Here is a 22,664-nt window from a genome sequence, read left to right as displayed (position 1 = left end):
CTTTTATACAATTAAAATACACTTAATTAAAAAAAATTAAAAGCAAAGAAGGTTTGGATTTAACCCACAGAAATGGTTCATGACAGTTTATGGAAGAATGGTGAGTAAGATGTATTAAGACAGATACATGGTATGTAACTTTTGTTTCTAGGGAGGTTAAAAAATAGGTAGAAATTTATGCTGTCTTAAGAAAGGTTGTAGCAAGTCTTGAAAGAGCCCATCTTTTTAACAGATATTTGAAGGTTATAATTCTGAGTTTTGTATGGTTTCTGAATTCATAGTTTAAGTGCAATATGGGGTGACTTTTTCATTGTATTCATGTTTTGATTTTTAAATTGTTGAGCTCTTTTTTTTCAGAAAATATTTATAGTTAACAGCATTATAAAAATTAAAGATCCATTATGAGATAAATCATTCCAAATAGATAATTTCTTTATAAAATATTCTGAGAGTGAGGAGGGTTTTGGATAAAGTGGTCAAGTGAATTGTGAATATCTCTTTTTGTTTGTTTTATGGGATTTTTTTTGTTTTTTTGGCAGTACTGGGGCTTGAACTCAGGGAATCATGCTTGCCAGGCAGGTGCTTTGCCACTTGAGCCTCTTCACCAGCCCTCTTTCTTTTTCTAATTTAAATTTTTCTACGTTTAAGAATAATATTTGATAATTACATTAAACTTTGAAGTTACAGGAAAGTACATGAAGAAAGAAAGAAACAGGTTATAATCCAAGATTGTAAGAACCTATTAATCTCTTCAAGTCTTTTTTCATTGCATCTTTTTCACTACGTTTTTAAACACAGTTAAGATCATAGCCTCAGTGTGGACTTTTTCTTCAATTATGTCACTATGCCAATAAATGCTTTCTTCACCATTATTAATGGCTGAATTAAAGTCCATTATATGGATATACTATAATAATTTTACTGTTTTGCTAGTGTTGGTCATTTTATTTCTAAAATGTTCATGTTACAAATGTGAGATGAACATTTCTGTGCTTAAATCATTGAACCTAGAAGAATTTGTAGAGAATGTGTATAGTTAGAGAACAATTGGAAGCATTAACTTCATTTGAAAAAAAGTTAGCTTTACCCAACATTTACTTTTCATTTATTAAACTAATATTTCTTGAACAGTTAGTATGTCAGATACTGTTTGAAACAATACTAGATATGACATGCTTCCTGTCTTTTAGGAGCTTATTTTTAATGAGAGAGAAACATAGTTACATAGATAATTATAAAACAATTTCAAGCACTAAAACCAATGAATCAAAGAAAAGTTGATGAACCACATCAGTATTTCAAGATATTTTGCAATCATTGATTGTGTTTGTTATAATTAGAGGCTGAGGGGAAGGCTAATGCATGGTTTTGTAATTTAAAGAAATTACTTAAAATGTTAATATCAAATGTTGCTATTTTAGAATTTAATAATTTAGTCTGGTGGTAGGCTAATGTTTTCTTTTGCTTAATGATACCCTTATAGAATGATTTCACATAACATTATTTATCTATTGCATCCATATTCCCCAAAGGTATTTTTCAGATTTACACTTGACAAACTAAAAAACACAAAGCTGAGAGTACACTACGAAGAATACCTAGTTACATCAGAATCTGAATTAATCAAGTGTTAACATCTTGTCACACTTTTTCTATATCTTTCTGTACATAATTAGCACTACTGTTTTGTGAAAACATTTGTAAGTAGGCTATTGATACCTAAACATTGTATTTTTAACTGCTTTAGTCTGCATCTTCCAAGAGCAAGTAGATTTTCCTTCACAAGTATAACACATAACTAACCATACCTAAGAAAATGTGCATTAATTTGGAAGTGTATAGTTCACTGTTTATTTCATCATTTATCTCCGTTGTCTCTGAGATCTCTTTTTGTTTTGGTTTTTGAGATAGGGTCGCACTGTGTAGGCCAGGTTGGCCTCAAACTCTATCCTCCAGAGTGCTGGGATTACTGGCTTGTACCACCATGCCCAGTTTAAAATGTCTTTTATAGTCGATCATTTGTTCTGCCTCAGGACCCAGTTAAAGATTGCTCATTGTGTTTGGCTGTTTTATCCTTTTAGTCTTCTACCAATCTGGTATATAGCTCTTCTCCATGGCATTGAAAACTTACTTTGTACAGTTCAGGGTAATTGTCCTACAAAATGTCCCATATTGAGAAATTTATCACTTTTCTTTATGATTACATTCAGACCAAATTTCTAGTAAGAAATAAATCATAATTCATATTGTATATCCTCCACTATGTCATATCAGTAGACATATGTCAGGTGGTACCACAATTGGTGCTAAAATTGCATGTTTAGTTAAATCAGTGACAGCCAGATTTCATTGTAAATGAAATACATATTCCCCTTTGTACTTAATAAGTGATATATGGGAGTTATTCTTTAAGACTATGTTACTATCTTGTCCCCAACATCTTTTCATCTAATAATGTTAGCATTCATTGATAATTCCTGTCTAAATTAGTATTATCTTTGGAGTTTATAAAATTGTGATTTTTAAAAATTCTCATTTTATGCCACTGGTTAGATAAAACATTCTATTCAGGAAATCATTATCATTTGGACTTAACGCATTTTTATCATTACCAGGAGAAAAACTTTCAAAGCAGCAGCTACATAATTCTAATATCATTAAGAAATTAAGAACTAAAGACAAAGACAATGAAAATATTATTACAAAGCTGAACAAAAAAGCTAAAGAGCTAGAAGAGGAGTTGCAGCATTTAAAACAGGTGTGTGTGTGTGTGTATGTGTGTATGTTTGTATTTAATTCCTATGTGAACAGTTTGCCATGGTTTATGAACCCATTCAAATAGTTCAATGTAATGTGTCATGCAAGAACAATTTTTCATAGTTTAATAGATGAATATTAAGATTCCTTTTTTGGGGAGGGTGGTGCTGGGAGTTGAACTTAGGGCCTTGTGCTTACTAGGCATGCGCTCCACCACTTGAATCATGCTCCGAGTCCTTTTTGCATTAGCTGTTTTTCTTATAGGGTCTTTCTTTATGCTCTGGCTGGCCTGGACCACCATCCTCTTTTTATGTTTCCTGTATAGCTGGGATGACAGGCATGCGCCACCACACCCAGCTTTTTAAAATGAGATCTCATTAACTTTTTGCCTGGGCTGACCTCCAGCCAGGATCTTCCTGATCTCCACCTCCTGAGTAGCTAGGCTTACAGGCTTGAGTCATTGTGCTTGACCAAGGTTTTTCTTTTTAAAAAAAAAAAAAAAAAAAAAAAGGTTTTTCTTTATTTTCACAATACTTGAGATTCATGGAATAAAATTATGAATTGTAATTTTACGTATTGTATTGTAAAAATACTTTTGACTGGTTTTAAAATACAGGTCCTTGATGGCAAAGAAGAGGTTGAGAAACAGCACAGAGAAAATATTAAAAAACTGAATTCTGTAGTTGAACGCCAAGAGAAAGATCTTGGCCGATTTCAGGTAGACATGGATGAACTTGAAGAAAATAACCGAAGTATTCAGTCTGCCCTGGATAATGCATACAAGTAAGAAAATAAAGAAATATGCAACCCATTTAGAATCATTCATCAGACCAGGATGTAGACAAAATGCCTTTTCTACTATCTGATCACTAAACTTCTCTGTGTATGAGCTTGTTACTAGTCAAAGCAAGTTCAACAGAGTACTTACTGTAGCCAGTGTTTATTACTTGGTGAACTCACCCTCCTTCTGTAGATTTCTATGGTCACGCAAGTTTTGTTAACTTGGGTATGTAACCAACTCTGTATTGCTTTAAATAAAAGTTGTCATTCTGATTTTTTAAGAGAACTTACTGATCTTCACAAAGCCAATGCTGCAAAGGATAGTGAGGCACAGGAAGCTGCTCTGAGTCGTGAAATGAAAGCTAAAGAAGAACTTTCCACAGCACTAGAGAAGGCCCAAGAAGAAGCCCGTCAGCAACAAGAAACATTAGCAATTCAAGTAAGTAATTTCGTCTTTTACACATTTGTTTATGTTTCTACAAATTAAACAGTTGGTTAAGTAGTACATCGATCCTTACATAATGATCTGTTATAATCTTGCTGGGTGTTTTTCAAAGAGTACTGGATTATGCAAAACTTAGTTATGTGCATGTGTGTGTTTTAAAAGTGTTGTTAAAGTGATGTACACTGCAGTATTGCTTGATACGTGTGTGTATGTGGGAGAGAGAGTTTCATCCTTATTTAAGAATGCTGTGGGTGATGGGGATGTAGCTCAATGGTGGACCTTTGCCTGTCATCCTAGAGGCCCTGTGTTCAATTTTCAGCCCTACTTCCCCCAAAAAGTATCATGAAAACTGGGCATTCTATTTCCAGAGAAATGCTCATATGCACATAATTATTACATGTACTTGTAAGAGAATTTTAAAATTTTTTTGGTGGAACTAGCGTTTGAATTCAGGGCTTTGTCTTTGCAAAGCAGGAGCTCTACTGCTTGAGTCAGGCCTCTAGTCTCCAAGAGCATACTTTTAACTCCTGAACTCATACATAGCATCTGTGGCAGTCCATGGACCCCAGATGAAGAAGGGAAAACAACATTTGACAAGCTTTGATTTATAAAATCATCAGTTGTTGATCAGAAGTGACATTTGAGTCACTTCTGCTTTTTGGCTGTTATGAATGTAGCTGCTATAATCACATACACATTTTTATGTGAGCATCATGTGCTGTTTTTAAATTGTCTTGGATGTGTACACTTTGTCCATAAGGTAATGCCAAATTTTACTTTTTGAGAAGTTGCTATATTTTCCATAGTGACTGCATCACTTTATATTCCCACCAGCAAAAAATGAGTGTTTCAGGTTTTCTGAATTCATGTCAGTATTTGGTAGTGTCCCTTTCACACTCTTTCTTTTTTTTTGTAGGGCTAGGGGTTGCTCTGAAACTCTGTGTTATTCTCTTTGTTATTATTATTATTGTTGTGAATTACTACAGCCCCTTCAGTGGGAATGAAGTTGTATCTGGGTGTGAGTGTGCATTGGCTAGCACTTAATGATTAGTGGTGTTGAGCATTTTTCATGTGCTTGTTGGCCATTTATGTGTATTCTTTGGAGAAGCTTATTTAAATATTCAAATCCTTTGCCCATTTTTAATTGGGCTGTTTCTCTTTTTGTTGTTGCTTTATTAGAGTTCATTATTTAGTCTGCATGTTAGACCCTTACCAGACATAGCATTTCTAAGTCTGCTGTGAGTAGTCTTTCATGTTCTTGATAGTGTTGTTTGATGCATAAAAGTGTGAAGTCCAGCTTATCTTTTTTTTTTTCTTTTGTTCCTTGTGCTTTGGTCATTACACTTAAGAAACCATTCCTTAATTCAAGGTCATGTGGATATTCACCATTTTATTTCTAAGAATTTTATGGTCTTAGGTCTGCCATTAGATCTTTCATGGCATTTTTTTGGTTGTTTCTTTGTTTTTGCAGTACTGGAGATGGAAACCAGGGCCTTCTGCATGCTAGGCAAGCACGCTACCACTAATGTACACCCCAGCCCACATTAGGATGTGTGTGTGGATATCCAGTGTTCCCAGCAACATTTGTTGGGATTCTTTCCTCATTGACCTCAATATACTTTTGATTTAATTTTGCATTTTGGGTACATACAATATTTATGTGAGTCTAAAATGCTCTATAACAAAGGATATTCAGACAGCATTTACTTCTAATTTATCCCCTCTTTTCCTTTTGTTTGTCTGTACATAACAATTTTACTAGTATTTGGTTTATCATTTCAGTGTTTCTATTTTTAAATGCAAGAAAATAAGTATATCTATAGGTTATATTATTTGTGTATATATATATATTTACTTACATGTTTATTTGTATCCTCATCCTTCTTACATAAAAGTTTACTGTTTATACTATTTTATAATTTGTTTTATTTGCATAGTAAAATAACATGATGATCCTGTAGTAGTAGAACATAGAGCTTTTCAAAGTTTTTTCTGTATTACACTGCTACATTGTGTGAAGTATTTTCAGCTATGGTTTGGATTATTTTCAGTATTTTACTATTATAAATCATGCCACAGTTCATAGTTCCCTGTGTTTCTGCCACCCGATTGTAGAATGTATAAAAAACTAATGTTTTAGATTAGAAATACATTAGAACAATAATAAAGAAAAATTGAGGGAATGAGGGACAGAGTGTATGGGGTTAGCATCCATAAAACCACGTTTTACAAATGCTATTAATTTTATATGTTACCATCCTATCCTTATCTACATGTAGATGTTTTGTATAATCAGTAACCATGGGTGTTACTTTATGCTTTTTCCATGTAAGATTAAATCATAAATACTTCATTTTTTTCGGTGGTACTCAGGGCCTTGTACTTACCAGGCAGGTGCTGTATCACTTGAGCTACACTGCCAGCCCTTTTTGCTTTGGTTATTTTTGTGATAGGGTCTTACTTTGTGCCCTGGCCAGCTTTGACCATGATTCTCCTATTTATGCTCTCCACATAGCTGGGATCACAGATGCACACCATGATGTCTAGCCTTTGGTTGAGATGAAGTCTTTTTGAACTCTTTTTTACCCAGGCTGTCCTTGAATTGTGATCCTCGCAATCTCTGCCTCTTGAATAGCTAGGAATACAGGCTTGAGCCACTGCACCTGGCCCTTCCATTTTGTGTATTCATACTTTTGTTCTTGTTTTTTTGAGACAGGGTCTCGCTACATAACCCAGACTGACCTTGAACTCACTATGTAGGCCAGGCTGGCCTCAGTTGCATGATCTTCCTGCCTCAGGCTGGATTCCCGGTGCTGGAATTACAGTTATGTGCCACCACACCCAGCTCTCATCATAATTTTTTATGTTGTGTTCATGTTGTATCAATGTTTGTAAATACAGATTACTACTGATGGATATTTGGAACATTTCCAGTTTTTTTTGTTTTTGGAAGCCCATCTAACACCGTAGGACATCTCTGTATATTTATGTACCTGCTTCTATGGAGTAGGTTCCTAATACTGGGATTACCAGATAAAAGGATGGGAGACATTTAATGATTCTTCAGTATGTTGCCATAGTGTTTTTAGAAAGCTATGGCAGTTTATACTGTGTTAAGCTATGTATGACTATAATGCCTACCTAGTTTGGGGCTTCTTTTTTTTTTTTTTTTCCAGTGCTGGGAATTGAACTCAGGACCTTGTATGTGCTGGGCAAGCACTCTACCATTTGAACTATGTCCGCAGCCCTTTTATTTTTGAGTAAGGGTCTTGCCACTACCTTTGCCCAGACTGGTCTCAAACTCAAAATCCTCCTACCCCACTACCTGAGTAGCTGAGATTACAGGCAGAAACCACCACACCCAGCTTGTTTTTGAGATCCTATGGTTGCACTTCATTGCTCAGGCTGACTTCAAACTCATGGGTGCAAGCAATCCTGACTCCTGTTCCAGCCTCCTGAGTAGCTGTTAGCATCTAGTTTTTGTAGCTTGTCCAATTCCTATAATATCCTGCTTTACATGACAAACATTTGTGGATGCATTATCTCTCCAATTAAAAGCAAAATGTGTATGTCAGAGCTGTGCCTTGTCCATATTCATATGGTTTTCCTTCACTAACAGATTGCTTTCCTAAGCACATACTACTTGATGAATGGGATGTGTGTTAGTCACACATAAAAGCTCATTGGGTAGCATAAAGTAGTCTACATAAACAGTAAGTCAACACGACTGAAATTCTCTAGTTTCAGTTATAGATAATGCTTTGACATTGTGTGTAATGTTTCTTCTCTTAAAGGTGGGGGACCTTCGGCTGGCACTGCAGCGTGCAGAACAAACAGCTGCCAGGAAAGAGGATTATTTGCGCCATGAGATCAGTGAGCTTCAGCAGGTGTGGTCGAAGCTCTCTGAAACAGTTTAGAATTCCACTTTCCTACATATAAAAAAGTGACTCATCTGGGATGATATTCACGGAATTGAAAGGATTATTATTATACTTAGCTGTTGCTGTGTTTTTGTGGCTTATATGAACCACAGTGGACACCTGAAAAATATATTCAGGAAAATTCCTCATTTTGTTTTAAAGGAAATTTATTATGATAGATTTGTTGTATATTTGTTCTTTTGGGATTTTTTTTGTCGTTGTTTTGTTTTTGTGGTGCCGGGAATGAACTCAGGACCTTGTGCACGATAGGTATGCATTCTACCACTGAGCTGTATCCTCTGCCCTTTAGTATGGTTTTTTGATTTGTAATAGCAATAGCTGGTTTATTAATCTTTATCCATCTTTGATTACTATGGGCCAGATAATTATTTCCTGGTTTCTTTACCAGTACTTTATTAATTTTTAATCATTGACCATGCATAGGAAAAGGGAGAAGAAATAGAGCTTTCATTGATCTTTGTGTTTTTATAAATACTTAAAAATACTTGGGTGAGGGGGCAACTACTGAGACATTCTTTCTTTTTGACAGTCCTGGGGTTTCAACTTAGGTTTTTTGCACTTGCTGGACGGGCTCTCTATTTCTTGAGCCAAGTTTCCAGCCCAGTACTGAGAAATTTTGAACTTTCTTTTTTTAATATTTAGATAACCAAAGTGTATATTAGAAATACTTTGTAAGGAAGCATTTATTTTATTTTATTTTTTTTTGAGACAGCGTCTTACTAGTAGCCTAGGCTGACCTGGAATTTGTGATCTTCCTGCCTGAATTCTGGGATACTTGGCTCAATGCAACTTTCCTCACTGAAGGATGGAACAGAAAAATAATTTAATATAAAATCAAATAATTTTGCCTCAGAAAAATAATTTTTTCTAGAAATGTTGAATAATGTTTAGTTTTACTAGTATTTTTAATATTTTTATTGCTGTCAGTGGTAATAGCTTGATAATTTCTTGATTCAGAGACTCCAGGAAGCAGAGAATCGAAACCAAGAACTGAGTCAAAGTGTTTCATCAACAACCAGACCCTTGCTTCGACAAATAGAAAATTTGCAAGCAACGCTAGGGTCCCAGACGTCATCATGGGAGAAGTTAGAGAAGAATCTTTCTGATAGGCTTGGTAACTGCTTTGGTATTTTTTGATTGATGTAGATACCTTTCCATCTTGTTTATAGGATTAGGGTGATGGTATGAAATTGAAATTCACTTGAATTCATGGTTACATTTTATGTCTAACGTGTAGACTTTTACCTCTTCCTCCTTTTCATGTTTATTTTTAATATCTTAATTGTAACTCTTCCAAACCACTTTTTCCCCTTACATAATGTAGTATACCAGATACTGACTAAAATATTTCCTGTCCTTCTTTCGTTTATATTTATAGACTGCTGTACTTCAGTTTTTTCTTGTCCATTGCTCCATGTGATCCCTGCCTAGATTGTTTGCAGTGGCTTATTCCTAATCAGCTGTGATTCTAGTCAGTGGTGGAATTCCAAGAGCAGAGGCAGGTCTAAGGAGGATCAAGATCAAATTCTATGAGTCTTAAGATTCCATATTCTACTTCTTTATGTACATACCACAGGTTGCCTTTGTGGGGACTTAATAAAAAGAAAATTATTCTTCCAAGATTTTTCTCTTTAATCACAGATAGGTAGTGTGTATGTATGTGTGTATACATATATATGTGTGCATGTGTATACATATATACATACACACATATTATATACATTATCTGTATATATTAAATATCTCAAAAGCTAGCAAATTCATGAAAAGTTCATGGATGCCTTCTACTTCTTAAACTACCTATACCTTGAGAACTAGCATGTGACAAGAGCAGACCTGAACTGGGGTCTGGAGATGTAGACTTGGTATTGTGTTTTGTTTTGAAGTAAATCACTTACTTTACTCCAGACTCTTTCTCTGTAAGTCAGGAGGGGTGAACTAGATTTGTGGCTTTTAAATGGCATTTAGTAGATAATTTGATATCTTTGGGGCTGCTGTTATTGTTAGAGGGAAGCTCAATAAATAGGATGCTGGGTTTCTCCGTGCTGCTGTAATGGTAGGACTTCCTTTGTGTATGTTTTTTGTTTGGAATTCCTTGTATGATTTAGCCTGGAAAGGATTCATCTGCTTAGAAAAAAAAAATCACTGAACTAGATCTTCATATGGTTTTAAATATAGGTATAAAGTTTAGGGTTATCACTTATCTATACAGTTTTTTTTAGATCAATGTGGAATGAGATATATCTGAAATTGACACCTTTTTTCTTTTTTTGGTAACCCAGGTGTCATACATATTAGGTAAGTGCTCTACCACTGAGCTGCACCCCCAGCCACTGAAATTGACAACTTTTGAAGTGAATATTTATTTAGCAATAAATAAAAGTTAGAAGTTGATCCGTTTGTCTTCTTTATGTTGGAATTTGCATGCTGCTTAGAAATTGTGCTAGAAAATAGGCAAGGCACAAATAAATATAATGAAATGTCATTAAAAGGAGCATAGATAGATAGTGTGAAGAGGAATATAAAATGTGAAATAAAGGTATTATTAGGTCTCTTTTGGGTTGGGGAAAATTAGGAGAATTTATGTTGCCTTGATTAAATCTCAGAACCTTATCCACTGCTCTTTTGTTTTTATTGATATCTTGTTTGGAGATTAAAGATTCAAATTCAGCTATAAGAAATAATACAAAGCCAGGCACCCATGGCTCATGCCTGTAATTTTAGCTACTCAGGAGGCAGAGATCAGGAGGATTGTGGTTTAAGGGCAGTTTGGGCAAAATGAAAGTGAAACCATATCTCAAAAATGCCTAACACAAAAAAAGGACTTGGCAGAGTGACTGGAGTGGTAGAGCACCTGCTTGGCAAGCATGAGACCCTGAGTGTAATCCCCAGTACTGCCCCCTAAAAAGAAAATAATGATAATAATAAAACACAGGGCTGAGGTGTGGCTCCAGTCACAACCCGTTTAGCAAGCATGAGGGCCTGAGTTCAACACTCAGTACTGCCAAAAAAACAAAACAAAATAAAAAGAACAATACAGATCGATCCCTTGCATACTTTATCCAATTGCCAAATTAATGTATCATGTGATTGACATTGGTACAGTCTGCCTGTTTCATTCAGATTTCCCTTGTTTTGTGGGTACTCCTGTGTGTGCACATGTGCATATTCTGTGCAATTTTACTATTTGTGTAGATCTGTAAATCCCCTGTAGTCAGCATGCTGAACAGCTCCAGTATCACAAGGCCTATTTCCTTCTCAACCCTATCTTCCCTGCCCCACGTTTCTGGAAACTACTTATCTGCCTTTGATTTCTAAAACTTTGTCATTTCAAAAATGTTATGTTAATAACATTTTATAATATATGACATTTTGAAATTGGCTTTGTTCACTCAGCATAATTTTCTGGAGGTTCATATAAGTAACAGCATTTCATTAGTTTGGTCCTTTCATTGCTGAGTGTTAATCTGTGGAATGTATGTACCACAGTTTAACCTTTTACTTGATGAGGGACATCTGGGCTGGGTCTAAGTTTTGGTTATTGCAGATAAAACTGCTGTGAACATGCCTATGCATGTTTTAGTGTGGATATGTCTTCATGTCTCTGGAGAGACCCCCAAGTGTGCAGTTTTGGCCTGTATGGTAGTTGCAAGCTTAGTTTTTATAGAAAATGCCAAATTGTCCACAGTGGATCTATGTATGAGAGAAATACAGTTCCTTCCCATCCTTGTTAGCATTTGATGATGTCCTTGGTTTTTCTTTAAGTCATTTAAGTATGTAGTCATATCTGACTATGATTTTAATTTGTATTTCCTTGATTCATGGTTTTAGTGTCAGATCTAAGTACCCTTTGCCAAGCTCTAGATGTTGATTTTCTCCTAATTTTTTTTCTAAAATATTTATGGTTTTATGTTTTACATTTAAGTCTATGAACCATTTAGAGCTAATTTTCATATATGATGTTTAATTTGACATTTGTTTTCTTGTCTATGCATGTCCAATTGCTCCAGGACCATTTGTTGATCTGTTATTCTTTTATTACATGACTGTATTAAATGTAAAATACTTTGGGGAAATAATAATAAAACAGGCATAAATTAAGACTGGTTCATTTATCTTAGTACACAGTCCTACTTTAAGCAAAAAGTTAGTTAAGTGTGGGTATTTGCCTCATTAAAAATTTAAAGCCTGAATCAACTTGGTATCCTGGGGTCTCTTTGGTATATGTATGTATGTGTGTGTTTTTTATTCCTCTCCTACCATCAGCTGAGTCCCAGACCTTGTTGGCAGCCGCAGTTGAAAGAGAGCGTGCTGCTTCAGAAGAACTCCTTGCCAATAAAATGCAAATGTCTTCAGTAGAATCACAGAATGCGCTCCTAAGGCAAGACAACAGTAGATTTCAGGCCCAGCTAGAATCAGAGAAAAGTAGGCTAAGAAAATTGGAGGATGAAAATAATCGGTGAGTATATTTTCAGTGGTATTCTTTGTTGTTAATGATATTTTAAAGCACTTTAAAAAGTGTTTTATTGGCTTGTAGTTTCATTGCACTGAGAAGTAAAAGTGAATGCTTTCATTGTTTAAAATCAGGGTCATTAGTGACAAGACAACAAGATAGTGCTAGGATCCATTGAGTCTCATGTAGGAGCTTGAAATCATGTGATATGTTTTTCCAGTGAAAGGATTCATACCTTTAATGCCAATTTTAAAGGGAGTCTCTCTGTAACACCACAAAATGGTTTGGAGACCACGCATGGGAATTATTTTTATATCACAGGGGTTATAGCACCATTCCAATCTTTCTAAATGAATATTTGGGTTCTTCAGAAAGCAGAAACTGTAAAATCTATTGATCTAAAATTATATTAGGTTGTGACTGGTGTACTTTTACTCCTGAGTTCTGAGGAAATTTTACTTATAAAAAAAGTATCTGAACTTTTATAAACATTTTCATAGAACCCTGCTTTTGCAAAATTTGAGCATATTATATAAAAAATTACTTTTTTTAAAGTCTCTTTTCAAATGAAGTCTTAGATCACTGATAAATAAAATGCATTGAAGTGGATTTTTTCACTTGTAGTGCAGCTTCTGAGTAGAGCCCAAGTGATCTTGGAAAGTCAAGTTGGAAAATCACTGATGTTGAGCTGGTAGTAAAAATGACTACTAAATATGTAACTGGAAATTAAAAGTAGTGAGTTTTAATAGTCTGTACTATCATCCTTTTTGTTTTGTTTAATTCCCTCTGGTTTACTAGGTACCAGGTTGAATTAGAAAACCTAAAAGATGAATATGTAAGAACACTTGAAGAGGCAAGGAAAGAAAAGGTATTTCTCTTAGTGTTCGCTCCCCTCTTAGGGCTGCTTTAGACATTGGATTGGGGATGGTAGCGAACTAATGAGATGACAAGATGGAATGGGTGATGCCACTGCTTTTGGAACTTGGTCTTTGGTAATAAAACAAATAAGAACTTTATGCTTCAAACTTTGATATATTTTGATTTCATGAATAAGCACCACAGAAGTTACCTAACATGTCTCTGTCCACTAGACACTGTTGAATAGTCAGTTAGAAATGGAAAAAATGAAAGTTGAACAAGAAAGGAAGAAAGCCATTTTCACTCAAGAAGCATTAAAGGAAAAGGTATTGAATCTTGTTGATTTTTGTTTTGTTTTGGGTGTAGCCATTTAGGAGCTGTTGTGATTAATCATTGTTTTTATAATTTTAGCTATAAAATTATATATAACAATTTATGTCTAAAAATCAACTTAGTGATGAATTTTAGTACTGTTATCAGTGTCCTGTTCAGAGTAATTTGATCCAGAGTAACATGAGTATATCCAAAGAGATCTGTGATTTCAGAGTTTTGAGTTATGGAACATCTTGTTCTTTTTGAATGAATTTGTGATTTCTCACTGGAGCTAATGCAGATTGGCCCATAGGCCCCTTAGGAGTAGAACTGGCTTTTTTACTTTCTTTGTGGTTAATGAAAGGTAGTTTTCACAAAGTGAGATTCCTATATTTAAAGGATTATAGTATACTTAGAGTTGGTATAATATTACTGAAAATAAGCTGGGCACCAGTGGCTCATGCCTGTAATCCTAGTTAGTTGGGAGGCTGAGATCTGGAGGATCGCAGTTCCAGGCCAGCATAGGCAAAGAAAATCATGAGACCCCCATCTCCAAATAATCAGAGCAAAAATGGACCGCAGATGTGGCTTAAATGGTAGAACATCAGCTTTGCAAGTGTAAAGCCCCAAGTTCAAACCTCAGTACCACTGCCACCAAAAAAACAGTATGTAAATGGAAATTGCCTTTTGAATTTACTTAGAATTTTTTAATACGATGAAATTTTAAAATGGATAAGCCAGAAAATTTATGATTTGTAAAATTCATTGGTTATTTTAATGAAATAGGTTTAATTGGTGGTATGTTATATAATATGAAGCAGTTTCTACAGTTGTTTCAACAAAACCATTCTCATTCCATTAAAACATAAGCCCCACAAATTGTGTTTTAATATAAAAGGGTTCCTGTATACTTTTTATTACTAAATAATTTTTACACTTCTAAGATTTCTGACTTTGATCAGAAATCATATATGTAACATTTTATGAGGAAATTAGAACTAGTCTTTGTTTTCATTATTCCTAGAAAGTCTGTGTTTTTTTTTTAATTTAACTGTTTGCTCTTCCATCTGACACAATTTTCATTTCCCTCCAAGGAACACAAGCCATTTTCTGTTTCTAGTACTCCCACCATGTCTCGCTCAAGTTCAGTAAGTGGAGTTGAAATGGCAGGGCTACAAACATCTTTTCTGTCTCAGGTAGTGTTTTGTTACTTACATGTATGTAGTTTTTAAACTGAATTACTACAATGGGAATATGCAGTTGGCAGACCGACTGACACCGTGACCTTGTCATTCCTTGAGAAGTTCATCTGAATATTTGTGAATGTGCTAATTACATTCATAGACATGTCAAAGCAAAAATGGACAGTATCAGACTGGGGGTGTGGATCAAATTTAGAACATTTGACTGGCAAACTAGGGACCAGAGTTCAATTCCCAGTACTGCAAAAAAAAAAAAAAATTTTGACAGGATCATTTAGTTTGATCCTGATAATAGAACATAATGTTTGATAACTGTATAACTGGATATGCTTTCTTTAATTAAAATAGGATGAATCTCATGACCACTCATTTGGACCAATGTCTTTGTCAACAAATGGAAGCAATCTCTATGATGCTGTAAGGATGGGAGCAGGATCAAGCATTATTGAAAATCTACAGTCTCAGCTGAAGCTAAGGGAAGGAGAAATTACTCATCTGCAGGTATTGGAAACATTAAGTGATGCTATATAAGTGAAGGAAATACTGGAATCGAATAAGTAATACCCTTCATTTCCACCTGAACTCTGAGCAAATTCTGAAAGATAAGATGAAATGGAGGCATATGGAGGCCCAAAGTATGTCACATACTTCAGTGACCAAAGCTAGAGCCAATTAAGCCTCCTAACTAATTGCCAGAATTAGGCAGATTTATCCCCTTTGTCACAACAAATGCTGGACTGGAGCAGCCTCCCAGTGGAGTGTTGTGGCCTGCTGAGGTGGGACTTAGAAGCATCTAGGAGCAGAGGATGCATGCTCCTTTCAGGCAGCTCTTTCTCAACTGGAAAAAGAGAAGTGCTGAGTGAACATTGCCCATTTTATACCATCTAGATAATTTGCTGTAATTACATCAGCAAGGAATGAGCAAAGATGAAAGAGGTTAGAACTATAATACCCTGCACATGGATGGAAACAATGAATGGAAACAACAGGAATGAGGAGGGAGTGTCTTCCTATCTGTTTTGTTGTTGTTGTTTTGCATTTTAAAAACTTTATGCAGTGAAGAATGTTAAAATACTTGACATGTTTTTAGTGTTAAACTTGCTACTCTGAGATAAAACTCCCTTCTAGTCCCATTATATGCTTTTAGTTCTATGGAAATATTAGTCCTATCAAAGAAGAACAACTAGATCAAGTATGCTGTGTTTAGGAGCCCTAATTAATTTTTTTTTTTAAAAATTTATTATATTATTGTTATACTGGGGGTACATTGCAACCTCTACAAACGTTCTTACAGTATATCTTACATTCATTCTTCCATCATTCTCCTTTATCCCCCCTCATTCATAGAAAAGTTTTAACAGGTCTCATTTTTCCATTTCATACATGGATACATAATATTTACACCGTATTTACCTTTCTACATCTTTGCCATATATCCTCCCCACTCCCATTGATACCAACTCCCAGACAGGACCTGTTTTACCTTCCTGTCTTCTATTTTTGTAAAAAGGACAGCTATCTTTCATTATGACATTTCATGTATATGAAATGGTAGTCCTCTATCCTGAATTGGTAGTCCTCTTCTTATGGTAGTTTCAACAGGTGTAAAAATTCTGTATTCATTCTTGTATAGAAAGTACATCACCCATATTCACCTTCTTACTTCCTTCTTTTACCCTCCCCTTCCATTGGTGCCCGTCCCTTAGCATGACCTGTTTTTCATTCTTGGCCTTCATTGTTCAAGTGTCTGATTGTTCAGTGGGATTTTTGCCTTGGTATTATATGTGTACATGCATTGTGCTTAAGTCAATATAACCTCCCCCTCCACTGCATTTCCTCACCTGCATTTTTTCCCCTATCCTGTGGTGTTTTAACAGTTTTCAGCATGTTTCCTTGTGTCTTCTTGTTCCTATATAGATGTGATGTAGTTCATTATTATGCATTATTTTTCTTTTCTTCTTTTCTTCTTCATGGTCTCCTCTCCCATTCCCACTTTTGGATACATGATCTGTATATATTTCTATGTATATATAATAAGAGCCCCAATTAATTTCTTTGGTAGTGGGATAGCTTCCATTGATAGGACACAGTTGGGAGGGACATTAAGTATTTTTTTATTCCTCTGTGTTCTTATAGGAATTTAGAATAATGGAAATGTATGTCATTTCCTTAGATTAGAGGAAAATGCATAGTTACATTTTTCGAACAAATGATTAGATTTTCTTAGTTCTTGCTTTCTCTTGCATAGTAAATTCTATGCATAACGTACACTTAAGGAGCTAGCCCAGAGTTATATGTCTATTTATTCAAAAATAGACATGTTTATTGAATAAACATGTCTATTTATTAAAAAATAACATGTTAAGTATTTTATATTAGAGTATTATACAAGATATGTTTTGGCTTAAACTATTTTATAATAATGTTCCCAGCTAGAAATTGGCAATCTAGAAAAGACTCGATCGATAATGGCTGAGGAGCTAGTTAAATTAACAAATCAAAATGATGAGCTTGAGGAGAAAGTGAAGGAGATACCCAAACTTCGAATTCAGCTAAGAGTAAGTATTCTTCACTTAAGGATGGGTATAAGTTTTTTTTTTTTCTTTTTTTGTGTTACTGGAGTTTAAACTTAGGGGTTCATACTTGCTAGTTAGGTGCTGTACCTCTTGAGCCATGCCACTAGTCCTTTTTGCTCTGGTTATTCTGAAGATAGGGTCATTTTTTGCCTAGACTGGCCTGGACCACAATCCTCATTTCATACTTCCTGCCATTCTATTGGTTGAAATGGTGTCTCACTAGCTTTTTGCTCAGGCTAGCCTTAAATCAGGATCCTCCTGATCTTAGCCTCCCAAATAGCTAGGATTACAGGTGTTAGCTACCAGCACCTGGCTGAGTCCTTAAGGTAGCTTACTCCAGTTGTAAAATCTCACATTTTTAGTTTACATAAAATGCATGTGTTTGCTTTAGTGATTTCTTTGAATATTAGAGTATTAATACTTGAGTGAAGAACTTTAAAGATGAATCTGTCTCACTTGCGTCATTATGCATTTGAAGTGTTTTCACAAAAATGTTTAGTTCTAATGTAGGAAAAGAAGTAGATTTTACTTGGCTAAGGGTGCTTGTATTTTCCATGCCCTTTGTAGTATTTTGTTCATCCATATTGTGTTTCATCACAGTTATCATATTTGAATGTTAGGAGGTACTGCTGAGCCATACATGAGAATGTATTTTCTTTTGACTTGTCCTGTGGACTAAATGTCAGGTAATAGTTAAACCACAGTGAATCACAAAGGTGTAAGATGTCATCAAGTGTGGTTAGATTAATGGGAAAGAAGAGAGATTAAGTCATATATGGGAGAATTATAAATTTAGTGGAGAGGTAAGGTTTAAGATTTATAAAAAATGTTTCCTTTTTTTGCTCTTTATTTCAACATAGACTGAAGTGTGAGTTTACTTTTTAAAGGAGATGAACATATACTCTTCATATTGTGATGTAGTTACTGTTGACTTATTTGTAAACTAATAACTGTGCCATTATTTTTAAAATGATAAATATATTTTTAGGATTTGGATCAGCGATACAACACTGTTCTGCAGATGTATGGAGAAAAAGCAGAAGAAGCAGAAGAACTCCGATTAGATCTTGAAGATGTAAAAAACATGTATAAAACCCAAATAGATGAGCTTTTAAGACAAAGGCTCAGTTAACTGCTAAAAATTGAATTTCCATCAAACTGAATGTAAACATATAATATGTAAATGCAGACTTCCAATAAATTGTTTTATAGAATTAGACAATGGGATTTACTGTAGAGTGCAAAAACTTTTTAAAAAATTGTTTTACAGTATGTAGTAATATTTGCAGTTAAATTATTTTGTGCAATATTTGAATTTTATTTTTAAAACTATTCTTTAAAGATTTATTTTTCAAAGCATCCAATTTTTTTTGTCTTGTATAGCAGAGATTTATTATTTTATCCACCTATCAATATGGCTAGGGAAGGAGGGTGGTGTTCATATATTATTGTAGATATATAATTAATTGTATCTATAATTTATATCTCTGTATATATTAAGAATGTTTAAAGAGTAATATTAACATATTTAAACTTTGAAATCTTTCACACTTAAACCTTCAACAAATCTGAAGAAAATGATTTTTTAGTGTTCAAGTAAAAAAGTTATTGAACTTACGATTAGTAAACTTTAGACCAGTTTTTTCCTTTAAAAGTAGAAGTCACTGTCTGAAACTTCAAGAGTAATTTAAACTTAAAAAAAAAATTAAGACTTGAAAATTTGCTTTATCCAGCTTCCACAATTAAGTGTGAACAAATTTTGCTACATTATGGTACCTATCCAAAGAAAGCTATACATATTCAAAATTTTCTAGGTATAATTTGGTAGTGGAGTTTTACTTAAAATTATTTGTGATGGCATTAGTAACATTTAATTTTGAAGAGCTATTATTTACTCATTATGAAATGAGCTGAAAGTAATAAAATTATTAACATTCTGTAAAAATTGTTCACTTTTTGTAAAGACATTTTTGGCATATTAAAAATGAATGTTTTGCTATATGTTTTCATAACAAAATGGAAACATAGGAGTTAACTTAAATTTGGGATTTTACAATTTACTGTAATTTGTCATGTTTTGTCTTGAAGCTTCAAACTAACAAAAAAAAGTATAGAATAGCTTTAGAAAATATCTGTGCCCTCTTCCAGATGTTACTTTGTTCAAAAGTTAATGGGGTTGTTTTATACTCATAAAATATTTGGATATATTTCATTCCTAAAAGTTAGCAATGCCTTTACAGTAGTCCCGTGTTATCTGTGGTTTTGTTTTCTGTGGTATCAGTTACCCAGAGGTAGCCAAAATCTAAAAGTAACATATGGAAAATTCCAGAAATAGTTTGTAAGTTTAAACTATGCTGTTCTGAGTAGCATAGTGGAATCCCTTTATTCTGCTCCATCATGCCTGGGACAAGAATCATCCCTTCCTCCAGCACATTCATGTCCTCCCATTAGTCACTTTGTAGCCATCTCCGTTGTCAGGTTGATTGTCACAGTTTGCAGTGCTTGTGTTCCAGTGACCCCTACTTTATTTAATGGCCCCAAAGCAAAGATGGCAGAGAGAAGCCATAAAGTGCTTTCTTTCAGTGAAAGGTGAAAATTATTGTTGATACATAAGAGTTGGGTACTATCCATGATTTCAGGCATCCACTGAGGGTCTTCAAACATGTCCCCCATTGGTAAAGGGAATTACTGTATTTTCAAACAGGAACTTTGATTTTTAGCTGAGTTTTAAACATTTGTACTTCAGAATCTAGTTATAAGTAAGCCATTTTGAAGAACTTGGAGAGTTTTTCAGGATAATTCAGGTGACCTTGTTTTTATTCTTTTTGAATTCCAGACAATATTTCTGTCATTGGATATCTGATTTGTAGAATTAGTAAATATCAGTGAAAGTCAGATTCATAAAGTTAGTTTTCTATATTTTAGTGCTAAAAAACAATCTAATAGCTTTTTGTCAGCCTTGTTTTTCTTTTTAATATTCAGGGGCAGGATGGCAAGACTGATAGCAATAAGAAATGTACAGAGTTAGGAAATCCAGGAAACTAAGGTTTAAATTTGTGACCAAACATTTGAAACTAGGTGCTTAAGAATTATAAAATAGTTCTTTTAAAGAATCTAGTAAAGATTTTGAAATTAAATTCTTTGTTATACCTTTTAACTTTATAATATTAAACATCTCTAATCCTTATTCACACTAATAAAATCATTTCACCTAAAATTTTAAGTGTTTTCAACATATTTAATTAGAAAATGACAAGCAGCTATTTAAGTCTCTGGATATGTACTCACATATATTATGCTTTGTCTACTAATTATAGCTGATAACTCATACCAGTCTTATTTTGATTAGTATTCATTTAAGTCTGTCAGTACGTTTGTAAGTTGAGAAGAGATACTGAATCAATTTCCTGAAAAACCCCAATAAGTGACAACACCTATTAAATACTGGTTGCAGTGTTTTGTATTTGTCATTAAAACTTCTCTGTCCATTTTCTAGTAAAAGAGGATTCATATTTTAGTGGATAAAAATTGTTTGCTGTTAGCTATTTCCATTATTGAAAGAAAACAGATAATTGTGAAAATATTTTTAAGAGCATATCTTTAAGAGGCATGAACATTGTCTGGCTATAGACATGCACACGCTGAAGGTACCCTTCTGACTTTCCGGGAATCGACACTACCATCTTACCTTTCCTTTGCCTCGTTTTTGAGAACTTCTAGTTGTACAGTGTTTAGCATGTAGAATGTACTAAATATATCTATATTGTGATTTATGATACTCTAAATACGGATAATTCCTGACCTAGGGAAACATGAGTTTTTGTAACTAAGTAAATGAAAAGAATGTTCAGAAAAGTTTTTCTCATGAGCCCTCAGTGAGCATTTGATTTATTTGAATGCTAGCTATTAATAAGCATATAACTAATAGTATTTAGAAAATAGCCACCAAAGGAGAAAAATGACTAAATGTTTTATCTTATTTTCCTACTGTGTTTATTATTGTATATGTTTATGTTCGAATGTATCATTTCTCATTTTCATTTAGAAAAGTTGATTTAATTCTCTATTATAGGTCAGTTTTAAACTATAAAAACTTCAATCACATATTTTGTAAAGGGCTAAAGGTATGATTTAAATCACAGATTGATATTTTAATTCTAAACAAAAGCTAATGTAAATAAGCATGAATCTGATTTGAATAAAGATTTTAAAATAGTAATTATGTATTTCATTTTTAACACAATTCAGAATGGTGTTTACCAGTGATTTAAGATAATATTATTATATAAAAATTACATAACTTATATAACTTTGGAAATGATAATTTAAGAAAATGAGAATAAGACCAAATTTTTTATAGGTTATAGTGAAGATAGTGTATCTTTTTTAAAAAAACTAATCCTAAGAATTTACTTATTTTACTGGTCAATTTTAGATGGATCATTTGTGTCTTTTACTTTGTTTTTGGCGGTATTGGGATTTGAACTCAGGTCTATGAGTCCCATCTCCATCTTAAAAAATACTGAGACATCTTTCTCAAAGTCTTCTATTATGTTATATTTAAAGAATAACAACATATATATTACCTTTTATTCCTGAGTTCAAATTGCTTATATTATTAAGCTCTGTAATTTCGATCCTTTAAAGTACATTTATGCTATTGTCTTTCTACATATGCATTATGCCTTTAAGAAAATCAAGATCTTTTTTACAAAATATAATAAAATTGTCTTTTTTCTAATGCTTTACTTTTCTTCAAAACAAACAAAAACATTAAAATGTTTCAGTAATCCACATTTGTGATACAGAGAATTTATTTGTACAGATGTCTGGGATTTCCCATACCTCTCTGGTGTTAAGTATGCTAAATTTAATATTTAAAGCTCAAATAATATGAGGTAATGAAAGGTTTTTCTATTTCTTTAATATCCAAGGTTCTTGCTTTTCCTGGTGGTGATGGTGGCACAATAGAGGTATTCCTTTCAGTTCTATGTGATGCCATCCCATTTGTCTCTTTCAAAATTGCAATTTAATTTTTAAAAATACATAATGTTTAGAAGTCTATGGTCATATTGAAAATACAAAGTCTTATTTTGTCCCAAGCACTGTCTGGAGAATTAATCCTTAATGATGTTTCTGAAATCCGTAGTTTTTACATTTGCTGGCAGTTCTACTTTGGTTGTAAAGCCTGACCTGCACAGACTTGGACTGTTCATAGTCTTTCATATACTCAGTGTGAATACTCATGCATTTGGCTGCAGAAATACTGTGCGAGATTATGGGGTAGTGACACAGGCAGGACTTGGGGCGGTGGGTAGGTAACAAATGTATATACGGATT

At 33.9% G+C, this 22,664-nt stretch overlaps 1 protein-coding gene across 1 annotated transcript in view; it reads left to right on the top strand.

The window, feature by feature from the left end:
• Tmf1 (TATA element modulatory factor 1) overlaps positions 1–22,118 on the top strand; it is a 31,341-nt gene extending 9,223 nt beyond the window's left edge. The window contains exons 6-17 of the mRNA XM_020171311.2: positions 2,616–2,758; positions 3,374–3,540; positions 3,820–3,976; positions 7,777–7,869; positions 8,881–9,037; positions 12,190–12,382; positions 13,175–13,244; positions 13,468–13,560; positions 14,641–14,742; positions 15,097–15,249; positions 17,181–17,306; positions 18,313–22,118. Of these exons, the coding sequence (XP_020026900.1) occupies positions 2,616–2,758; positions 3,374–3,540; positions 3,820–3,976; positions 7,777–7,869; positions 8,881–9,037; positions 12,190–12,382; positions 13,175–13,244; positions 13,468–13,560; positions 14,641–14,742; positions 15,097–15,249; positions 17,181–17,306; positions 18,313–18,456 (1,598 nt within the window). The 3' untranslated portion in view covers positions 18,457–22,118. The remainder of the gene's footprint in view (positions 1–2,615; positions 2,759–3,373; positions 3,541–3,819; positions 3,977–7,776; positions 7,870–8,880; positions 9,038–12,189; positions 12,383–13,174; positions 13,245–13,467; positions 13,561–14,640; positions 14,743–15,096; positions 15,250–17,180; positions 17,307–18,312) is intronic.
• Positions 22,119–22,664: the final 546 nt, after the last annotated feature.

The sequence above is a fragment of the Castor canadensis genome, chromosome 10 (assembly GCF_047511655.1).
Source record: "Castor canadensis chromosome 10, mCasCan1.hap1v2, whole genome shotgun sequence".
Taxonomy (NCBI): Eukaryota; Metazoa; Chordata; class Mammalia; order Rodentia; family Castoridae; genus Castor; species Castor canadensis.
This window is presented reverse-complemented; position numbering and strand designations above follow the sequence as displayed.